This window comes from Schistocerca nitens, chromosome 3 (genome assembly GCF_023898315.1).
Source record: "Schistocerca nitens isolate TAMUIC-IGC-003100 chromosome 3, iqSchNite1.1, whole genome shotgun sequence".
NCBI lineage: Eukaryota > Metazoa > Arthropoda > Insecta > Orthoptera > Acrididae > Schistocerca > Schistocerca nitens.
In genome coordinates this window covers 128,260,517-128,283,807 of record NC_064616.1, presented here as the reverse complement: position 1 = coordinate 128,283,807, position 23,291 = coordinate 128,260,517, and the positions used below count along the sequence as shown (strand labels likewise).

The 23,291-nt window shown below is 44.1% G+C and overlaps 1 protein-coding gene across 1 annotated transcript in view; it reads left to right on the top strand.

The window, feature by feature from the left end:
- Positions 1-19,343, top strand: part of LOC126249101 (uncharacterized) — a 217,804-nt gene extending 198,461 nt beyond the window's left edge. Inside the window, exons 4-5 of the mRNA XM_049950752.1 lie at positions 18,637-18,832; positions 19,327-19,343. Of these exons, the coding sequence (XP_049806709.1) occupies positions 18,637-18,832; positions 19,327-19,343 (213 nt within the window). The remainder of the gene's footprint in view (positions 1-18,636; positions 18,833-19,326) is intronic.
- Positions 19,344-23,291: the final 3,948 nt, after the last annotated feature.

The following is a 23,291-nucleotide window of genomic DNA, read 5'->3' as shown; positions in this document are numbered from 1 at the left end:
ATGGGACTCAACTGCTGTGGTCATCAGTCCCCTAGAACTTAGAACTACTTAAACCTAACTAACCTAAGGACATCACACACATCTATGCCCGAGGCAGGATTCGAACCTGCGACCGTAGCAGTCGCACGGTTCCGGACTGCGCGCCTAGAACCGTGAGACCACCGCGGCCGGCCCGGACGGAACAGGAGAGGTACTTACGCCTACGCTACCCAGAAAAATCAGCCGTGGCAGAACACGCCTTAGAAAACGGACACCGGATTCTATTCGACGAAACATCTGTCGTTATGAGGACGAAGGGATTTTGAGATAGCGTCATAAAAGAAGCGATTGAAATAAAAACTTCTGAAAATACCATGAACAAGGACGGCGGTTTGCAGCTCAGCACAGCCTGGGACCCGGCCATCGCGAGGTTAAAACGGGCGCAATGGACGCAGGATGAAAATATTACCATACATGGCGAGGAAGAGAGCACTAGTGACGTCAAAGCCAGCAATATAACGACGTGGCTACGGCGACACAGCAGTCATTCGTACCACTTGACAGTGACTGAGGAGAGCTCTGTCGAAAGCTCGTGGGATTTTAACAAGCCAGAGAAAATTTTATTAACTAAATACACTGGTGTTCAAAATTAAAGCAACAAACCATTTTTTCTCCATGCTGTGTCTAACTGTAAACACACGTCCGTACGATCGTGTTCTGCACGGAAGATGGCATGATGCCGGTCAACAGAGAACCCCGTCAACGATTACGCCAGGGCACCTATCAGACGGTGTGGTGTTTGATGGATAGTTCCACATCGACAACCATGCGTACAGTCACAGACGGTTCAGTGTGGCACAGAGAAGACACTTACCAGAGTCTCTGTTGTGGAGGGCCACAGGAAGAATAGAACCAGGACAGTCGCAAAATGTGGCCCGATGACTTAAGGTGAATCGTTCTGTTGTTTCTCGGATATGAAGACTGTTAATAGAGACCGAAACTTTATCCCGAAGACCAGGGCTGGGTTGACCTCGTCTGACATCGGAAAGAGAGGACCATTATTTGGCTTAAGGTCACGACGGTACCGCCTTTGTACTGCACGGCAACTGGCACCTGACCTCGCAGCATCCGCTGGACATGTTGCATCAAGGCAAACGGTGTCCAGAAGGCTTTGGCAGAGTGTCTTTTACTGTCGGAGACCTGCTGTGTGTGTACCTCTGACGTGTCTTCACATAAGGGAACGTCCAGAGTGGAGCCGTCAAAATGCCACCTGGACAGTCGAAGATGTTCTCTTCACAGACGTGTCGCGATTCGGCCTGGAGAGTGATTCTAGACAGATTCTCATCTGGAGGGAATGTGGAACCCAGTTTTGGGATCCAAACGTTGTGGAAAGAGACTGATATGGACAAGGATCCCTAGTGGTGGGGGCAGGGATTACGTTGACCACTCGACCACCTCTTCATGAAATTGTACGGGTGAATCGGCAAGGTGTAACTATTGTCAAGTATCGTGACGGAATCTTGGGAGCTCATGTGCGGTTGTTGCGAGATGCCGTCGGCCCAGATTTCGTATTGATGGATGATAGTGCTCGACCTCATAGAGAACAGGTGGCTGATGTTTTCTTGGAAACGGAAGATGTGGCACGCATGGCGTGGTCTGCTCGCTCTCCCGATTTCAATCCCATGGAGCGTGTCTGGGATGCACTAAGGAGACGGGTTGCATCGTATCAGCATCCACCAACCACTCTCCAAGACGTGAGAGCAGCTCTGCAGGAATAATGGACATTATTGCCTCAACATGGGATTGATGACATTATTCACAGCGTGCCACGTCGTTGTCATGCTCGTACTGCTGCCAGAGGTGGGGACACCCTACACTGAACACATTAAACACTTGTCAGAATGTGTGTGCAAATTCTTTAAGTTGCAAAAAACGAAGAACGTTTTTGTCTTCCGTTGAAGTTGTTTACGTTCTGTATTCTTTACATTGTTTCTCCTGTACTATCAGCTGTTTACACTGTTTTGTGCTAAAATAAACGCAACCGTGCAAAATTTTCGTTTGTTGCTTTAATTTTGGACACCAGTGTATATAAAGCAATGAAGAGTACTCTCTGCCACATATTTTATAGTGATTTCGCGAGTAGAAAGTAAAGATAATCTGTAGGGGTACAAAGAGGTGTGACGGTCCGAAGACCGGTTCATGCGGCACTCTACGTTAGGCTATTGTGTTAAAGCCTCATCATTCTGCAACCTATATCCATTTGAACATGTTTAATGAGTCAAGTCTAGGTCTCCTACTACAATTTTTACCGCCCAAACGTCCCTGCATTACCAAATTAACTTTTCCTTGATGCTTCGTGATGTGTCGTATCAAGCGATCCCTTCTTTTAGTTAAGCTGTGCTATAAGTTTCTTTTCTTCTCAATTTCCTTCGGTATCTTCTCATTAATTATCCACCCTTCAAATTATTTAACTTTCTTTTGTAACACTACATTCCAAAACTTTCTACTTGCCTGAACTGTTTGTCGTCGACCCTTCACTTTACTTCATACGAGTGCATTCCGAAAAGTCTTCATAACACTGAAGTATATATTAGACGTTAACGAATAATTATTTTCAGAAATTCATTTCATGCTGTTCTCAGATCGCGTTTTATATCCTTTCTACTTCAGCCACGATTACTTTTTTTGCCACCAAAGTAACAAAACTCATCTACTGCTTTTACTGTCTCATTTCCTAACCTAAACTCAAACTCAAAGTGGAAGACTCTGTAAGAGAGGCGCTCTGCATCGCGGTGTAGCTTGCTGTCCAGGTTTAGAGAGGGTGCGTTTCTCGATGAGGTATCGAATATATTGCTTTTCCCTTCTTATACCTCCCGAGGAGATCACGAATGTAAAATTAGAGGGATTCGAGCGCGTACGGAGGCTTTCCGGCAGTCGTTCTTCCCGCGAACCATACGCGACTAGAACAGGAAAGGGAGGTAATGACAGTGGCACGTAAAGTGCCCTCCGCCACACACCGTTGGGTGGCTTGCGGAGTATAAATGTAGATGTAGATGTAGATGCCCTTAACATCGCCTGATTTTATTGGACTACTTTGAGTTACCCTAATTTTACTTTTGTTACTGTTCATCGTACGAGGTGTGAGAAACGTTACTAGACAGACAAAACTACGAGCGATTTGGTAACGCTGTGTCTGTCTACTTGTGTAGACCGTTGTGTTTATCCTTTCGAGATGCTCACTCCGAGTTACAGCTCCGTACAGCTATCAGGTTATCTTTGAGAGAGCCATCGGCGAAGTTGTGTGTTTATTGTGTGTTACCAAAATGGAACAGCGGAATTTTGAGTAACATTATGCCATCACGTTTTGTGTTAAACATGGGAAACTCGCGAGTGTGATCTTTGAGAAGCCTAAAGGCCTAAATGGAACACTCCATATCAAGAGCACAAGTTTTTCGCTGGCACGAATGATTTTTGGAAGGCCGAGAACACGTTGAAGATGAACCTCGCTGAGGGGGACCTTCAGCTTCAAAAACTGACGAAAACGTCGAACGTGTGCGTGCTCTTGTTAGATAAGACCGACGTTTAACAGTAAGGGTGATGGCTGACCTGTTAAACTTAACACTTTCGTCATACATCAGATTTTTGACCGAAGTTCTGAACCTGCGAAAGGTTAGTGCCAAAATGGTGTCGAAAAATCTCATAACTAAGCAGAAGAACGATCGAAGATCTCCTTGAGAGGATTACCAGTGACCATGAATGGTTCAGTCCCGAAGTGACAGGTGAAATTGAGGAATGGCACACTGAGACTGAGACATCTTCTCGACCGAAAAAAGCTCGAATGAGCAAGCCAAAGATCGAAACAATGCTGACATGCTTGTTTTGACAGTAGGGGTATCGTGGATAAATAATTTGTTCCTCCAGGACAAACTGTCAACCAAGTGTTTCGCAAAGATGTCCTTGAAAGGTTGAGGAAAAGGGTGAATCGAGATAGACGGTACAATGCAGCCAAGTGGGTGCTGCGTCATAACAGCACCCATGTCGCACGAAGAGAACAATATTGTTGTTTGAAAAAAATAAAATCTTCGCTAGTTAAAAAGTCACTCTCAGTACTTTCCTGACACACCACATATACCCTCTGAATACACTATCCATTCCGTTCAACTTGTATTCCAAGTAATTGTCTGTCTCTGATAGAATCATAGTGCTATCATCAAACCTCGAAATTTTAATTTATCCTCCCTCCAAGATACAAAACGACACGATATGTTCGTTTACACTGCTTTGCGAAATCTCAGATTTCGAGTATGACCCTAAGGAATGGCATTCCACATAGTTTTCGTTTGAGTTCAAGTTCAGCTGTATTGCCTGCCATAAGAATCTACGAGATGGTTTCCCACCGATGAATAAATGACATATTCAATGTCCTAAATGGCAGGTGGAAGTACAGGCCAAGGAAGAAGAAATACTTTCGTACTGTCTTGTACAGATGTCCTGAACATTTCCTCCAAACATCATTCTCTCGGAATACAGCGTCAGGAAAGAACTTGCATTGTAGTAACATTTTGAGATTAACAGTGTATTGACGTGGTAGTTGTTGTAGAAGATAACGGTAATTCAGAACAGCTGGGAACGCAGATACCACCACAACACTTAGCGACGGTGGTTAGTGTAATATGGGTAATGTCTGTCTTTTAAGAACGGTTAAAGCGTACTCCGCTATTTCTGTAGACGAAAATGACAGCTGAGTGCCGATGGGAATGACGCTAGCAGCATTAACGAGATCTTCGTAGCCAGAGCCACTTTTGATGTAGTACGGTGTGTAAAGAACCGCGCACGCAGTCCGCGACATGACAGACTCCGGCAGAAAGTGTGGCAGGGCGTGCAAGTTGTATTAACGGCACGTATCATACTCTGTTACTGGACTGAGCACTCGTCCAATTCTCTTACACACACACACACACACACACACACACACACACACACAAGTGTAGTAGCATTACTCGCTGTGGTGGGCATGCTGTAGCTTGACAGTACGGTAAACAACATCACGAGGCTTGCAAAATGATCGAATGATGTCCATTGTGACTGATGACACGTGGTCATCAACCGCGCACACTTCGCTGCAAAGTGAAATGTTATCTCTGTGCGAGACTCTTTCTTTCACGGAAGCAAGACCCACGGGTTAAGCTGTCGACTGTACGGGAGGCAGGCATGGATTGTTCCCCCCGAGCGGCTCTTCGCACCGTGGCGGTCTAGTGTATTCTAGAAACAAGCCTGTAGATTGTGGCTAAGGGATTTCTCCAAAATAGCCTTTCTTCCACGAATGCTATTGCCGTGAAGTATGCAGTAGAAGTTCAGTGAAGATCGAGAAGCAGGAAACAGGGGGGTAGAGTTGAAGGCCTGAGGACGGGTCTCAGCTCTATATCTCAGTGTAGTGATATAAAAACATTGCTCGCGGATGTGAGTGCCGTCCGGGAAATTTCAAAACGACGTAGAGTGAACGTTTCATTCCGGAAACGATACGTAACTTCGATGGCTCGTGTGAATCCCTTCGCATGTGAGCGTAATTTTGACGCTGCTCGCATACTCCGTAGCGTAGTGAGAAGCGGGAGTGGGTAGAATGCGGAAGCGGCGTTTGATAGCTGGCGGATCCCCGCAGTGGCTGACCCCGGCAGTGGGGCAGCCGCGGGCCCTAACGGTGTCCCGCCAGCGGGACAGACGCCCACGTGCCGTCTCCTCTCCAACCTTCTAACTAGTTGCTCTCTTTCTTGTCGTCTTTAGTAAATATTTTTATTCTCGTTCCCCTCACCGGCTTGGCTGATGACATCTGGAAATTTAGACCCACACGTAAGCAATTCGTAACAGACGAATTGAGATTCGTGACGATTTAGCAATCGCGTAGATCCATATTCCTCGCAGCCACGTTCGTCCTGTTTATTTCTTCATATCCTCAACCCATCTTCCGTTAGATCAGTCTTCAAGGTCTTTTCTTACACTGATGGAAAAAAAAATCCCAACATCAAGAAGAAGCTGTGTGACATAAGTGAAAGTTAGTAGGCGTGTTTCTACATCTCGAAGATGATGTCTATTCAGATTTAGCGCCAATCGCCTATGAGTGGCGATAGTAGCGCCACTATGAGGATGCATATCAGGTTTGCTTTAAATATACGTGTTATAGGCGTGAGCGTTAGTTACCTTTGATGTAAATAAAGTCGTATAGCATGAAATGAAATGAGCGTTTCGCGTCATGGGCCGAGAGACCCCTTACGGGAAGGTCCGGCCGCCTCGGTGCAGGTCTTATTACATTTGACGCCACATTGGGACACCTGCGCGCCGGATGGGGATGAAATGATGATGAAGACAACACACACCCAGTCCTTGAGCGGAAGAAATCCCCGACCCAGCTGGGAATCGAACCCGGGCCCCTTAGGACGGCAGTCCGTCACGCTGACCATTCAGCTACGGGGGCGGACGTCGTATAGCACGAATGGCTGGGAGACCACAAAGGGCAGGTTCATTTGCCTCATTGGAAAGGTTTTCCCTATCCTTCGTGCCCGCAGGCACCTTTCCGTCGCGAAGTATGAGAAGTTTTTGCGTAAGTGTATCTATATTGTGTAGGTGCCTGGAATGGCTGTGTGTGTAGTGTACAGTCATGTTTGTATTGGCGATAATGACGGAGAGGATGAGACGCGGTGCCAGCACACAGCCTACACCTCTCGAAGAGCACCAACGGGGCCGCCGAGCTTAACGTCAAGGATCACCGTCAACAGAGTCTGCGAAGAGGTTTGGTATTTAAACCAGAAGTCTGTGATCAGAAACTTCATGCCACCACCTCTTCTCCCCCTGCTGGCCAAATACTGGAAGTGAATATTTCTTCCACCACTAGGATTCGAACCGGCTTTCGTCTAGGTCGAGCGCCACCGCCCAGGTGTGTGGAAGCGACCTCGGCCCCGGCGACAGTACCTTTGAGACAGGACGTGAAAACTTGATGTTAATCAAGAATGCCTTCAAGGCGAAAAAGACGCCATTATCAACATCTCATTGAGTTTGAGCTACATCGTGTAATAGGGCTACGAGAAGCTGGATGTTCCTTCTGCGATACTGCAGAAAGACTTTTGGCAGGACTGTTGCCACTGTATATGATTGCTGGCAGTTTGGTCACGGGAAGGTACGGTAGCGAGAAGAGTGGGTTCCGGACGGCCACGTGGCACTACCGAGAGGGAAGACCTACGTGTTCGGCATATGACTTTGGCGCATCGTACTGCATCTGCTCCAGTAATTTGAGCAGCAGTTGGCACCACACTGACACAAAGACCTGTTATAAATCGCTTACTTTAAGGACAGCTCCGAGCCAGACGCCCTCCAGCGTGCTTTCCACTGACCCCAAACCACCGCAATCTGCGACTTCAGTGGTGTCAAGCGAGAATTCATTGGTGAGCAGGTTGGAGGTCTGCTGTCTCAAATGTCAACCTGGTGATTCGACCTTTTGTGCTGCCATTCATGAACAGCATTCCAGTGGGTGTTTTACAACAGGCTGAACTGCTAGATAATGCTCAGTCTCCAGATCTATCTCGCATCGGACATAATGAGATGACAACTCCAGCATCATCCACAACCAGCATTATCCGCCCCTTTACTGACTAATCAAGTGCAAGGGGCATAGAACTCCATCCCAGAAATTGACATCCGTCACCTATATAACACAATGGATACACGTTCGTATGCTTGCATTCAACATGATTCGGAGACTTCTTAAGTAACAGAACCCAGTACGTTGTCTTGGACGACGTGTGTTCCTTCGTCAGGAGTGCCCCATGGTAGTATGATACGACCGCTCATGTTCTCTCCATACATAAACGGGCTATTGAGTAGCGTGACTGTTTAATGATGACACTGTAGTCCAAAATAACAATGAATTGGGTGTGCTTAACAACATTACATCTGCATTTACGGCATTTGCATACTAATAATTATAGCTATTACAAGTCGTATGTTTTTAGGTTGTTCAGTAGCTCCAATACATCTGGCAATAGCAAGCCATTAATGCTTAATTTCTACTGGGTAGCGGGTCAAGTATTGACGTGTGGACGTGACGACGCAAAATGGTTGGTCTATACTGGCAGGCATAGTCCACTTAGCGGTGCATTAAGGCCATGCAGGAAACATCAGGTCATAAGGTTCGTGACGTGTCTGTGGGAGGATTGTTCGACAGACATCTTATTTGTAGCTTCCTCCTTTTCTCCATCGCTCGATAACCAAAATGGTTCAAATGGCTCTGAGCACTATGGAACTTAACATCTGTGGTCATCAGTCCCCTAGAACTTAAAACTACTTAAACCTAACTAACCTAAGGACATCACACACATCCATGCCCGAAGCAGGATTCGAACCTGCGACCGTAGCAGCAGCGCGGTTCCGGACTGAAGCTCCTAGAACCGCTCAGTCACAACGGCCAGCTGCTCGATAACCCAATGAACTGCTAGATAACGGAAGCTGGTACACTTCGTATTAAAAATAAAGGAATAAGTTTTTAAAGTTCATCATTTATATAACTGATTTTTTATTTTATTTTTGCAAAATAATGCAGTCAATCCCACAAGTTTCGATCTAAAGCAGTTGGCGACAGTGTGGTTTAGTGGTTCTCACATAAACAGGAGATGGATCATCAAAATATATCGAAAAAGACTGTTCTTCCTCGTTTTTTACACTCGTATTTCGATGTACAGGGTGATTATAATTAAAGTTAAACTTTCAAACCGCTCTAGAAATAACACCACTGGTCAGAATGACGTCAAATTGCAACGGAACATTATCTGAGAAGGGAGAAAACGTATGGCAGAAGAAAAATAAGTAGTTGCAAAATGTAGCAATAGATCACGCTGTAAGCATCATAATTGAATAGTGGTCGACTGCAAATGACAAATGGATCATCTAACAATGCCTAAGGTGCACGTTTGACATTAAACAAACTGTACTACTCAAAAATGTTTCAAATGGCTCTGAGCACTATGGGACTTAACTTCTGAGGTCATCAGTCCCCTAGAACTTAGAACTACTTACACCTAACTAACCTAAGAACATCACACACACACTCATGCCCGAGGCAGGATTCGAACCTGCGACCGTAGCGGTCACGCGGTTCCAGACTGTAGCCCCTAGAACCGCTCGGCCACCCCGGCCGGCAAACTGTACTACTCAGTGTGCATGGGTGTACAGGTGTGATACAGTTAGTTACGTAAGCCCGTCCATCACGGCAAGGTCATATCACATCGGATGGAAAAAAACTGGTTTTTAGTTGTCCTGAGGCAAAAACCGTATAAAAAGCATCACTCACATCGGTTTTAACCGTCCTGAGGCCAAAACCCGCATAAAAAGCATCAATCAAAATCAAATCCGGTTATTAATTTCCAAGTGACTGGCGCAAAACATGTAACAGGACCGGAAGCACCTGTCTCTTCGAAAAAATATGGCGCTATGATAAATGATGCAGTAAACCCGCACACACCACACAGTGACGTTTTCAGGATGAAGTGGTACTGGTTGATTTGCGTGTGGATTTGCCGTTGCCCATATTCGACAATATGTGTATTGACGTATCCTGTTAGATGGAAGTGGACTTCGTCTGTCCACAAAAATCTTCCCATTGTCCACTTCCATGGGAACAAGAAATTCTAAAGCAAAGGTCTCTCTTGCTGGCAGGTCAACAGGAAGGAACTCGTGTACATGGGTAATTTTGAATGGATTGCAAAGAAGGATGTTTTGTAGGATTTTACGCGTCGTGCTCCCGGGTATGTGCAACGTTCGGGCAATTCTCCCTTCACTACACGTTTGCACATCACCGCTCGTCTCCTCCTGCATTGCTGTGGCCACTGCTTCCACTGACGTTGAATCAATTCGTTTCCTCCCTCTACCAGGTTGCACACCAAAAGAACCCGTCTTTTCGAATTTACGAATCATTTTCTCCAGACCCACGGTAATCACGAAGCCAACACTTTTTTTCAAACCATTCAGTGTCCAGAACTTCTGTAGAGCGATGTGTGCATTTTTGTAACACAGCTTTACAAGCAGAGGGCTATCCTGCATTGAGACAGACATGGAGAACATCACAGACGTGAAAGGAGGAAAAGGCGTGTACCCGCACGCTTATAACAACGTCAAAGGGTCGTGAGCATGACACGTGTTTTCATTTACGTGTTCAGACACATACAGCGCCATCTATTGATCAGTCTTCACACTATTTTTTTCTTCTGCCTTACGTTTCCCCCCTTCTCCGATAATATTCCGTTGCAATTTGACGCCATTCTGACCAGTGGTGTTATTTCTACAGCGGTTTGAAAGTTTATATATACTCGTAATCACTCTGTACATCTTTCGACAATAAGGTAAACATTGCTCATTGGACGCCTGTTTTAGTTTATAATTACACATTGCTTGTCAAAATAACGAATTCGACGAATGGAAAGAATCTTGATCGAATACACACGGACCAGATTTAACAAATATGTGAATCCAGCAAGCTCCTGATCTTCAATGAATCGAACTCCCATGTATAAAACAGCTTCAAACGTCTGATTGCTGTACGTTTGAGTTAATGTCTTGAATGTTTGTAAGCGAGAAAAAGTTCAGGAAAGATCTGGAACGATGCTTAAAGTTTGTTAGAAGTCGCTAAGTCTTCTTATTATGAAACACTGGATGAATAAATTCCGGTCATTGGCGCAGCGTCAGTTAGGTTGCCTTGAGTTTCTAACTGTAATACTTGCCTTACTACGTTAACATTTAGCATAATATTTTACCTCTTAATGAGTAGATTATCACAGCATTTTAAATATTTCAATTCGGTCAATAATTACGGAAATATTGAAAATAGAGCCTTTGGGTAGGCAACCTCCAAACTTATCCGTACACCGCGCCCCAGGTTCCGGGATAGCCGTTTAGTAATATAGATGGGCAGACAACTTAAGCAGTCAGTCACTTTTTAGAGTAAATTATTATGAGAACGTTAGAAATTTTGGGGGACTATGAGTATGATGTCACATCGACAGATGACTTTAAATATTTAAAAAAAAGTCGTAATGTTACAGATCATGTAAGAAACATGTTATCATGTGCATATAGGTGAGTCATTTTCTGATGAATATTTACGAATCTACAAGAATGTACGATACGTTCTGTGCTTGTTGTTGCCCATATAGTATTGAAGGACCATTTAGAATACGAAAAAGTCTTGTTGCTTTTATTGTTTCGGCTCTTCTGTGCAATATAATCTCAGTGTCTGTAGCAGTAAAAAATATGTATTAGATGCACATTTTTCGCTAAAACAGTTCCAGATATATACGAACACGTTCCACTACCGTATCTATTTGACCCTGGAATTCACTGTTTTAAAAATAACGAGTAATCATTTTTTTTAATTGTCGTTCGATAAAGATATGTTGCCACAGTTGTATTTCGACAAGCGAGCACTATGAAAAAAATAATCGTCAAATCGTAAGCATTTCGCAAATTTCACAAAATTTGTCATGTTTTCTTAGCAAAGAATTTCGCATTAGTTGTTTGCTGTATTATACGTGCCGGCCGAAGTGGCCGTGCGGTTAAAGGCGCTGCAGTCTGGAACCGCAAGACCGCTACGGTCGCAGGTTCGAATCCTGCCTCGGGCATGGATGTTTGTGATGTCCTTAGGTTAGTTAGGTTTAACTAGTTCTAAGGGACTAATGACCTCAGCAGTTGAGTCCCATAGTGCTCAGAGCCATTTTTTTTTGTATTATACGTGATACGGGAGGAAACACGTCGTGTCGTTGTAGGAAGTAGCGACGTTGTTGAAGACAGCGTAATCTAGATGTAAAGGCTCCAAGCCGAACCTGTCGTAAAGATTTCTCAACGTTTATAATATTATGAAACTGAGTGTATCTGCGCTCCCCTGATTTCTGTGTCAAAAAACAGCAGCACACTCGCTGTCAGACAATTAATGCACCACTTTCTTTACAGAAATCAGCTTGACTTCTTTCATTAGGTTTGAATAAGTGTCTTTTGTCATTTGACTACTTGTGTTCCAATCACCTTTACTTTTTTATAAACACAGAAAGCTTTTGTACAATTACGTCATCTCTACCACAAATTCTTTTCAATAACAACATTACACAGTAACTGAGTTGTTCCTCATTTCCATTCAGACTCCAGCTACGTCGAACTTTCTCCTTATGATTTAACTTAGCACCGCCTGTTCTAAACATTGACGACAAATCAACACAGTCTTAGAAACCGAAAGTTGCTATTCCGCAAAATTCGGTGAGGATACTGCGAAATACGACCGGTTTCCGTCTGGCGACGAAGGCGGTCAGAAGACGAAGTTTGGATTACATGTTTAAGAAGGGGCAGAAGCATTCACTTCTCTCTGTTTTATTCGCGTATTTTACCTTCAGCCGTGGACTATAACTGTGCGATGAAACGAAGCAGTTAACTGGTGAAGGAGTACATAGAACGCAGTGTACTCTGCTAGCTACAGCGCCTGTTAGCTCTCGTGTGTCTCCCGGTGAGCTGCTGCGGAAGGAGGGTTGCATAGCAACGGGCGCTGACCTTTAAGACTTGCACAATTGAATCGGCGTATACTGACGTTTATATTTTCCAACTTACTGCTATAAAGCAGCGCATAATAATACAGAAATGTTTTTATAGTAAACTTGTGTACTATGATGGTTTTAATAGAAATTCGTAATGAAATCGAAGACCATTAATAAATCCATCTGGAAACGAGATCAATAATTTATTAATGGAGAGTATAGGCAAATGATTCCTGTCACTTCAATCGTCAAGGAATAACTTGTGTTTGGCGAAACACCATCGATTTGGACGTTCACTACGCCTTAATTACAAAGCTGTGGAGGTTTCATGGAGATTTCTTTTTCAGAGCCATCGATGCCTTGTACTGTACGTTTCTAAATGATTGTCACTTTTCCAAAAGATCGTAATACGCTGTACAGTTGTTGTAGGAATACGAATCTGATTGTGAACTGTGACCCATAAAGTTTTTTACACGGTTTTACAAAGTTTTTGAAATACATTACAGTGCCTAATAAGTATTACCTTTATCACTCGACGCACACCTTTTTGTATTCTGTTTCTTCCTACACACACCAACATGTCGGCGCTGATGTTTCGGAAAGAGACTCGGATACGCTGCTCCAGTCCCAGAATATGCGCCCGTAGAGGAGAGACAATGACTTGATCTGTAACGTGCCGCCATACGCAGAACTATTACTCTACAAAACGGAGTGAAATGTAAAGAGAACTAGGCAGTATGAGCCCACTTATCTGTATGACGTTCCACTCCTTCTGGCCTGGATGCAGGCACTGATTCGTTTGGGATGAGTGTCATTAATCCCTAGTATCCTCTTCTGATGCAAGCTGGCCCACAACTGTTGCAAGTGGTACTTTATATCCCGGATACTGGCACAGGGGTGGACTTCATGTCCAAGCTGTTCCCTGTACCCACCTTTGTTCAATCGAGGACAGATCTGGGGATCTAGTTGGCCACAGGAGTACCTCAACATCACGCATACAGTTCACAGAGACATGTGCTGTGCGAGGACGGGCATTGTCCTGTTGGAAAATGGCAGTAGGGTACTGTCGCGTGAGAGGTAACGTACAAGAACGTAGGGTGTTAGCGACGTATCGTTGTGTGCATTCAGAGGTCCCTCGATCACTACCACACTCCCTCCCTTTCCTTACCCCCCTCCCCCGCCAACCAAACTCTCAGCCTCCCATCACACACACACACCTTCCCCACGCTGTTTCGTTCGCACATGGTTCATTGTAGGAAAGATTGTCGGTATCGCTCTGTGTTAGCCCAAATTCATCTAATTTTGCCATCGTGCACATAACACTAAATGGATATTGAGAGAACTAATGTCTGTCTTGGCTCGTATTGGAACACTGTGTATCCAAATTTTGAGAAAAGGCACTCTGCGATAGAGTCTCTGTTTCAGCGTTTCTCACTGGAGCTTATTGAACATTTATGCGACGCTCTTGCGCTGCCTAAACAATCAAAGGCGAATCAGTGATTTCTTCTTTTAACTCCTCTCTTTATTTCCTGTTAATCTGTTTTCGTAAGGATCGTACACCGACTAACAATGCTCTAAAAGGGGTCGAACTGCGGTTTTGCTAGCGACGTCTTTCGTGCCTGATTTACGCTTCCTTACGAGTCTTCCGATTTAGTTTATTTATACTGAAGGTGAACAGGCACCCTTCGCGCCAAGCGTTGGCCCTGTGCAAGCCTTTCTGCAATTGGTACATGAAGTGCCTGCATACAACTGCGTCACATCTTACACACCTGCAGACGTTGTCCCGCCAGGTCGTTTATGAGAAAAACGGTCAACATTTCTTCTGTCTGTATCTTTTGCTGGGCTTTCATCACTACACAGGTTTGGTTGTAAAGCCATTTTCAAGTGACTGTATGGTATAAACCATCGAAATGGATGCAGCTGGATTAGAATCGAAGCAATCGTTGAATTACACAATGGTACATACGTAGGGTATTGACCGGACATAACAATTAAAGATATGATACCAAATGTATCTAGAACAGCAGCGACGTAGCATTCATTTCACTTAGGGGCCTAAGAGCGTACTGTGAAAGTTGTGCTGGCTGTGGATCCTGTTACAACTAAAATATTAGAGCAAGATCGGTTTCACACTATCGGTGATTACGGAATCCGCGTTGATTTCGAGAGAATAGTTGTTCGAACTCTAGAAATATTCATACGACGTGCTAATTGTCGGAATACTTGTTAAAAGTGAAGCAGTATCATTTATTTATTTTTATTTTAAGTGTTATGTTCCGTAGGACCAAATTGAGGGGTAAGTCTCCATTGCAAAAATAGATAAAATGAAACGTACATTAATTCTATGAAGACGACAAGCCATAAGTTTAAATAAACATAATAAACGACATAACACAGAAATTAGTTTAATTTTTCCAGGAGTTGCTAGACAGAATAGAAGGAGTGGGTCATGAGACAGTTCTACGGTTTAGACTTGAAAGTGCGTGAATTACTGCTAAGATTTTTGGATTCATGTGGCGGCTTATTGAAAATGGATGCAGCAGAATACTTTTTGCACAAGATTCAAGGATGTGTGTTCCTGATGCAAATTGAATTTCTGCCCAGTATTAACCGAGTGAAAGCTGCTAACTCTTGCGAATAAGCTGATATTGTTAATAGCAAACGACATTAAAGAAAATATGTATTGAGAGGCTTACCAGATTACTGGTCTGCAAGAGATTCGTGAACTTACACCACGCATTAGTAGAACCGCTCGTTTCTGAATCAAACATGCCCTTTTTGAATCACAAGAGTTACCCCAAAAGATAATACTGTATGTCATAAGCTAATGAAAATAAGTAAAGTATGGATTACTTTTCGTGTTGAACTGTCACTTATTTCAGATACTGTTCTTATGGAAACTAAAGGAGCATTTAGTTTTTGAACAAGATCCTGAACATAGGCTTTCCACGACAGCCTACTATCTATCTGAACGCCTAGGAATCTGAACTGTTCAGCCTCAGTTATCATATGCCCATGTTGTGTAATCGGTATGTTAGTTTTTGTGGAATTGTGAGGTAGAAACTGTAAAAACCGAGTCTTACTACGATTTAGCATCAATTTACTTTCTACAAGACACGAACTTATGTCTTGAACTGCATAATTCGGTACAGTGTCAACACTGCACACAACGTCCTTCTTTACCAAATTTGTTTCGTCAGAAAAAAGAAATATTTTAGAATCACCTGTAGTAATAGAAGGCATATCATTTATATAAATAAGAAACAGTAGCGGCCCCAGCACCGACCCCTGGGGCACCCCCCACCTACACTTAACTGTGCCGCATTGGGACTGCACACCGTAGCTATTCTCAATAATGCGGAGAATGACCTCCTGCTGCTCTTAAAGTAAGAACGAACTGTGAGCTACTCCCATTGATCAAAAATGGTCCAACATCTGCAGTAATATTTTGCGATCGATACAATCAAAAACCTTAGTTACATCAAAGAAGACGCCTAGCATTCGTAACTTTTTATCTAATCCACCCATAGCCTCACAGAGAACAGACAATATAGCATTTTGGGTTGTTAAACCACTTCTAAAACCAGACTGTACATTTGGCAGCAAATTATGTGAATTGAAATGATGAATTACCTTGGTGTATACAGCCTTTTGAATAACTTTGGCAAACGCCGATGGCATAGAAGTAGGTCTAAAATTATCTAAGAACTTTCAGCATTGCAGCGCGTCAGCCATCGTAAGTATCGAAATAATTATGAAAAATCCGCCTCGACTGCAGAAACTACCTGGTGTTTACCTAGGTTTCAGCGTGGGTAACCACGACTTCTTCAGAACAAAATATAAAACAGCTTGCCTAAATAGGCATACTCAAAGGCTAAAATCAACACATACAGTGGCAAGACCCCATAAAATTTTTTGCAAATACACGGTACATATGTACCAAGTCAATAATATTACTTATCTCACTGTGTGTGCTGCCTTGCCCAAGCCACCGTGTTGATTTTAGCCTTTGACTATGCCTGTTTTGGCAAGCTGTTTTATATTTTGTTCTGAAGAAGGCGTGGTTACCCACGCTGAAACCTAGGTAAACACCAGGTAGTTTGTGCACTCGAGGCGGATTTTTCATAATTACTTCTAAAATTATCTCATTATCCTTTTCACCTCACCTATAAAGTGGCTTCACTACTGAGTATTTTAATCGGTCAGGAAATTGATTATTCCGAAAGGTAAAGTTACAGATGTGGCTAAGTACTAGGCTAACATAAGCGGAATAGTACTCTAATACTCACCACATACTCCGTCATATCCGTGAGAGTCCTTTAATTATTGACTCGGTCCTCCCCTTGTGAGTAGCACGGAGGAGTACTTCAGCTAACAGCGTCGGAAAGCTCTTTTCTAAGAGAGTTATACGATTCACTGTAGGAACTAAAGCCGTCGGCACACGGACCGTGCTGTCGAACGTTAACGCTAAGCGTGCCAAGTTAACGTGCTGCTGAACGCTCAGGAACGTTGCGACTCGTGCATACGGTACGTGGGCCCCAACGTGGTATACACGATCGCAACGCACTCCAGCGGCAGTTGAGGGATGTTTCTAGTTCGTGAACCACTCTGTTTACTCAAAGAGCGCGCGTAAAATTCCCACGTTGGCTCTGTTAAAACGCACATTTCCTGCATCGTCCACGAAAAGGAAAGTACCATGTCCGATCAATAAGGACACAGGCTTATAAAAATTCCATTACAAATAGTGCGGTACAAATTTGGAATACTTCTCCGCATAAGATAAACATTATTTCATCATTCCCACATTTTAGTAAAACCCCAAGGTCAGTCTTATTTGATCACTGTTCCTACCCAGTAGCAGAATCATTGGAACATGTGAATTACGCAGCGTAAAAGAAAAAGGAGCAAAATATCTTTATACAAGTAGCTCAAGCTGTCCTGTAGATTAAGCCAATCGAACAAAGTCACCCCTCAAAAAAAGGTGATTTTATATTTACATAACATCAAATATTATAGTATATACTTATATTAATCTAATAATAAAGTATCAGAAGCCAATAAAAACGCGAATGTTAGGAAAAAAAATTGTAAGTGGCAATACGCGAACCACCGCCGGATCAAAGTAATGTAAAGAGGGCAGTGACGCTAGTCACTACGCTACAGCAATAACATACTTCAGGCGTCTAACGATAGTATCTTAGTTCGTGCAGAAAACCTTAATCGTAGATATGTTGCTAATTGAAGTTCAATTATAACAAATTGTACCAAGAACAATGCGTTTGGGTGGATCTTCAGTGTGTCGCTGGCTTCAAATAGCCTATTCTCATAATACGCAAGTTACAATAATTCTTTTGCCACGAATATGATGTTTCTCATTATTTTATTGGAACGAATCACACAGTTAACAACGGGTTTTCCAGTGATTCTCAATTTAGTGGTGCTCAGAAACGGCTTATATATGTATAGCCTTGAAATTAATGCCAATTTGGCACCTCGCAACTCTCTACTGAAGGAGACGGCGTGCGTGTGACGTAGGTGGCGTTGTGCCATCTCATTGGTCAGCGCTCAGACGCACGCTCAGAATATCTGACATGCCAGATATTGCTCTGCACGTTCGGAAAGACTCCCGAACGTGCTATTCCACGCTATGACGTGAGAAACTCGGCACGCTCAACGCTCAACGTTCGGATGCACGGTCCGTGTGCCGACGGCTTAAGCGTCGACTAGGAGACGTGAGCAATGACTTGCAGGTACTTCTCTGGCACGCTAATTCCCAGGAGTTGAATCCACTTTTCCCGTCTGGGCAGACATTTAGTATTTTCCACGCTTCCCGTAAATCGCTTACGCTGCGTCTTTTGGAAACTACAGCGTTTATTTCCTTTTCCAGCTGCATATTACCCGCGCGTTTGCTCCCTACAACTTGGTCCTCTGCGGGTCACCGACCTCTTCCTTCCTTTTGTGTGCCTGCCTCGGTAATAGCTGTACTCCGTGTGACCCTCCTGCAACTGTGGCACGCAGTGCATGCGGCACGGACGAGCACGTTAGTGACGGACTATGAAGGCAGTGTGTGAGAGGTGCGTGTGTTGTGTGCGGCGCGCAGATCGGAGACGCGCTGTTCGTGGAGCTGCCGCGCGTGCGGCTGGACGGCGGCGCCAAGGCGTTCCGGCAGCGCTGGGGCTACGAGCCGTGCCCGCCGCCGCCGCTGCTCGAGGAGGACGAGGCTTCCGACGGCGCGCCCGAGACCGCGTCGCTGCACGAGGACGCCGCGCTGCGCACGCTGCACACCCCGCCCAGAGGTACGTCACAAGGCTGCGCCCGATACCGTTCCGTCGTAGAGACAGTGAAGTTGCCCGTGATTGGTTGATTACCTTTGGCGCCATTTTTCTGCCAAACGTCTCTCGCGCTTCCTATGTTCGCCGTGCTTTTGAGTTGAATAGAAGTTCAGAGGACTTTTGGAAACGATTTAAAGGTATCTAAATTATTGGGAGACTTGTTATGCGTTGTGCATGCATGTTTGATTTAGTTGTATATCGTTTTTAGTACGTAATTAGCGTTTGCGATCTTAAATACGAGTTAAAATAATGAAGCATTTGGTGAGACGTTCGTAAACGGTGCCAGGTTGTGCTGCATTAGGTTGTTCCAATAGAGGCGAAGGTGGATTTCGCATGTTAGCATTTCCACGCAATGAAAAAGACGAAAGCAGTGGGCAGTTTTTTAAATATTTTTAGTCACGCAAAAAAGGTAGGCCTATTACAATTTGCTGCATTTTAAGCTCTTATTTCTTTAACAGTTCGTGCATACTGGTAACATCACAAGCTTTCCTGAAGCCAATATCTGACAGTCCTTGCTGGAAACGGAAAGTTCCTGTAATTGTTGTGCCATGCTCATTCGACTTTACAGCGTCAAACTTTATTTCGTTCCGAATCAGAACACTGGGCATTATTTTGATATCAGTATTATTGCCTGACTGTTGACGCAGGCAAGTTGTAAGCACGTTTACCGCAGTTGTCGTGGTTGCTGAAACATTATTCGCAGTACATAATTGTAGATACTCTTGAAGACAGTTTTTAATAGGCCTACTTACTGTGGGGTAGAAGAGATACGGTAGTTTTCTTGTTATATTTGATCGTTATTACAGTAGTCTACATTTAACATTACCTGATTTTTGTAATATTTTTCGTTTATATATGAAAGAAAGTCGTAAGCAGTTGTTTACTTCTGACATGCAAAAAGTTTGAAGACGTGACAAGAGAAGTACTAATACGTCTCACACTTTTTGCATATCACAAGTAAACAACTGCTTACGACTTTCATTCATCTGACGTAATACAGGTACGTTAAATCTTTAGCGTCATGCACTTCCGATACAAAACAAATGCTATAAACCATATTTTTTTATTTACGTTACTTTCATTGCAATATGTCTAGTAAACGAACTTTAAAGGAGATAAATGCAAGTAACTAATAATTTTTACAGCCAGTGTATCAAATATTCCTGTGCTGTACGTAGTAGGCTACTATGAGTATATTATAGCTGTAAAGAAAGGCATTTAACGAATGATTTCGCCATATTGTCTTCTGCTTTTGATTCGGTGATTCCACTACTGGTCATTTAAAAGTCCCGCCCGCAGTTTGGCAGAAAAATGGCCGCCGTATCGTCCGGTTGGCTACTCTCTCCCTATACAGGCTCTATATTCCGTCGGACTCAGTTCGAGTGAATTTGGTGGCCGAGACACGAAACTGAGTTCACTGTCGTGCTCCTCAAACCACTGTAGCACGATTCTGGCCTCGTGACAATGACACTTGTCCCGCTGCAACGTGTCATCGCCGTCGCTAAATCTTAGATTACGTGACACGTCACAAAAACCTGAAAGCTGTAAATTCAACTAAATACTTAGGGATTACAATCACAAATAACCTAAACTTGAAGGATCACATAGATAATGTTGTGGGTAGAGCAAACCAAAGACTGTGATTCATTGGTAGAACACTTAGAAGTTGCAACAGGACTACTAAAGAGACTGCTTACAACGCGCTTGTCCGCCCTATTCTGGAGTATTGCTGTGCTGCGTAGGATCCACATCAGGTGGGACTGACGGATGACATCGAAAAAGTACAGAGAAGGGCAGTTCGTTTTGTATTAGCGCGGAATGGGGGAGATAGTGCCACAGACACGATACGTGACTTGGAGTGACAGTCATTAAAACAAAGGCGTTTTTCGTTGCGACGGGATCATCTCACGAAATTTCAGTCACCAGTCTTCCCCTCCGATTGCGAAAACATTCCGTTGGCACCCACCTATATAGGGAGAAATGATCATCACGATAAAATAAGAGAAATCAGGGCTCGCACAGAAAAATTGAAGTGCTCGTTTTTCCCGCTCGCCGTTCGACTGTGGAACGGTAGAGAGACAGCTTGAAGGTGGTTTATTGAACCCTCTGCCATACACTTTATTGTGAATAGCAGAGTAATCATGTAGATGTATCGAGGGCGAAGGTATACAGATCGTCGGCAATAACGTCCACGTAGACCGCAGCAGTGACGGTCCCGTCGGTTACTACCACAAGTCGCACAGAAGCTCGTGTGACCGTAGTCCATAACATAATACTGAACGACCGGCCTGTGTTCGCGGCGCGATGCACTTTTCGAGGCACGACGGTGTGTCGACTTCGTGTAACAACATACGTACTTCATCCGACCGCGTGACACTGCAGTTGCAACTGACGGTGTCGTCGGGTCAGCACGGCAGCACGTACGAGTTTTCTGAGGTGAGCGGTGTGCTCCGAAACACTGGCGCCTGTGTCAACATTGTACTCTGTCGTCAGATTTACCGCGGATGGCGGCCTGTCGTGCCTTCCGTGTTGTGTGATGACGCGTGGTCGTCCGGCACTCAGTCGCTTACACGTGGTTTCACCGCCCTTCAGCTGTTTTCCGTACGTGCTGATGACAATAGCTGACGAGCTTCTCTCGTTTCCAGGCGCCAGGCCGTAGCGATCTGCCCTTCGCCAAATCGCTTATGTCAGTGGGTTTCCCCACTGGCGGCCCGTATCGCCGCTACAGTGACTCCCCATTCTTGTCTGCTCGAGTTACATACTTTCACTAGCATGTGACTTGTCCGCAACGACGCCAAGTGGCGTTGGATTTCGCATTGGGCACTGGTCATGATGTTTTGGCTCTTCAGTGTATGGAGTGTGTAGTTATCAACTGCCAGTCACAATTTTAGACTTATAAAATTTATTTGTCAGTTGCATTATGGGTTTCAGGCTTGTTTGTCCATCGTCTAGCAAGTAATCCAGTATATAGATTTAAGAGTAATTTTTTCGGTGTAGTATAGCAATGGTGTTCCCGTCAATTAGATTCTGTTTTTCATATCTTTCAAGGGAACCTCCCCTTCGCACACCCCTCAGATTTAGTTATAAGTTGGCACAGTAGATAGGCCTTGAAAAACTTAACACAGATCAATCGAGAAAACAGGAAGAAGTTGTGTGGAACTATGAAAAAAATAAACAAAATATACAAACTGAGTAGTCTATGCGCAACATATATAACATCAAGGACATTGTGAACGAAGGAGCGCCGTGGTCCCGTGGCTAGCGTGAGGAGTTGCGGAAGGAGAGGTCCTTGGTTCAAGTCTTCCCTCGAATGAAATATTTAATTTTTTTATTTTCAGACAATTTTAGTGTGGGAGTAGACATGATACCATTCCTCCAGGTTGTACACCTCTTGTGCAACCGTTAGATGTGTTTGGTTTTCGGCAAGTGAAGTACTTTGTGAAAAGATTCTATGATTTTGCGAAGCTGCACAGGTACAGAGAGCAGTATGGTTTACGTGATCGTGTGTCAATTATCAAAATTCAGGCACTCACACATAATCAACTTCGCTCTCAAAACTTCCAGGACATGTTCAGATTTGCTCGGACATATGCAGGATTTGACGGTCTACAAACGGAAAAATTTGAAAACGTTAAAAACATATGTTTTGACAGAGCACAGGGAAAACTGTGCGACTGTGAAACTGTTGCATTCATTTGTTGCAGTTTATGTGACAAATTCTTATGTTTTCATCACTTTTTTGGAAGTGATTATCAGATCCACAAGAAAAACTAAATCGGGCAAGGTAGAAGAATCTTTTTACCCATTCGCAAAGTGTACAAGTTAGGTGGGTCGACAACATATTCCTGTCATGTGACGCACATGCCGTCACCAGTGTCGTATAGAATATATCAGACGTGTTTTCATGTGGAGGAATCGGTCGATCTATGACCTTGTGATCAAAAGTTTTCGGTTCCCATTGGAGAGGCACGTCCTTTCGCCTACTAATCGCACGGTTTTGCGGTGCGGTCGCAAAACACAGACACTAAACTTATTACAGTGAACAGAGACGCCAATGAACGAACGGACAGATCATAAGTTCGCGAAAGTAAAGAAAGTAAACTTTTCACTCGAGGGAAGACTTGAACCAAGGACCTCTCGTTCCGCAGCTGCTCACGCTAACCACGGGACCACGGCGCTCCTGAGTTCACAGCATCCTTGATGTTGCCTATCTTGCGCATGGACTATTCAGTTTGTATATTTTGCTTATTTTTTCATAGTTCCACACAACTTCTTCCTGTTTTCTCGATTGATCTGTGTTCAGTTTTTCAAGGTCTATCCACTGTGCCAACTTATAACTAAATCTGAGGGGGGGGGGGGGGTGCGATGGGGAGGTTCCGTTGTTAGTACATCATGCACAGTCCATCACTCAAGCGTCATCTTG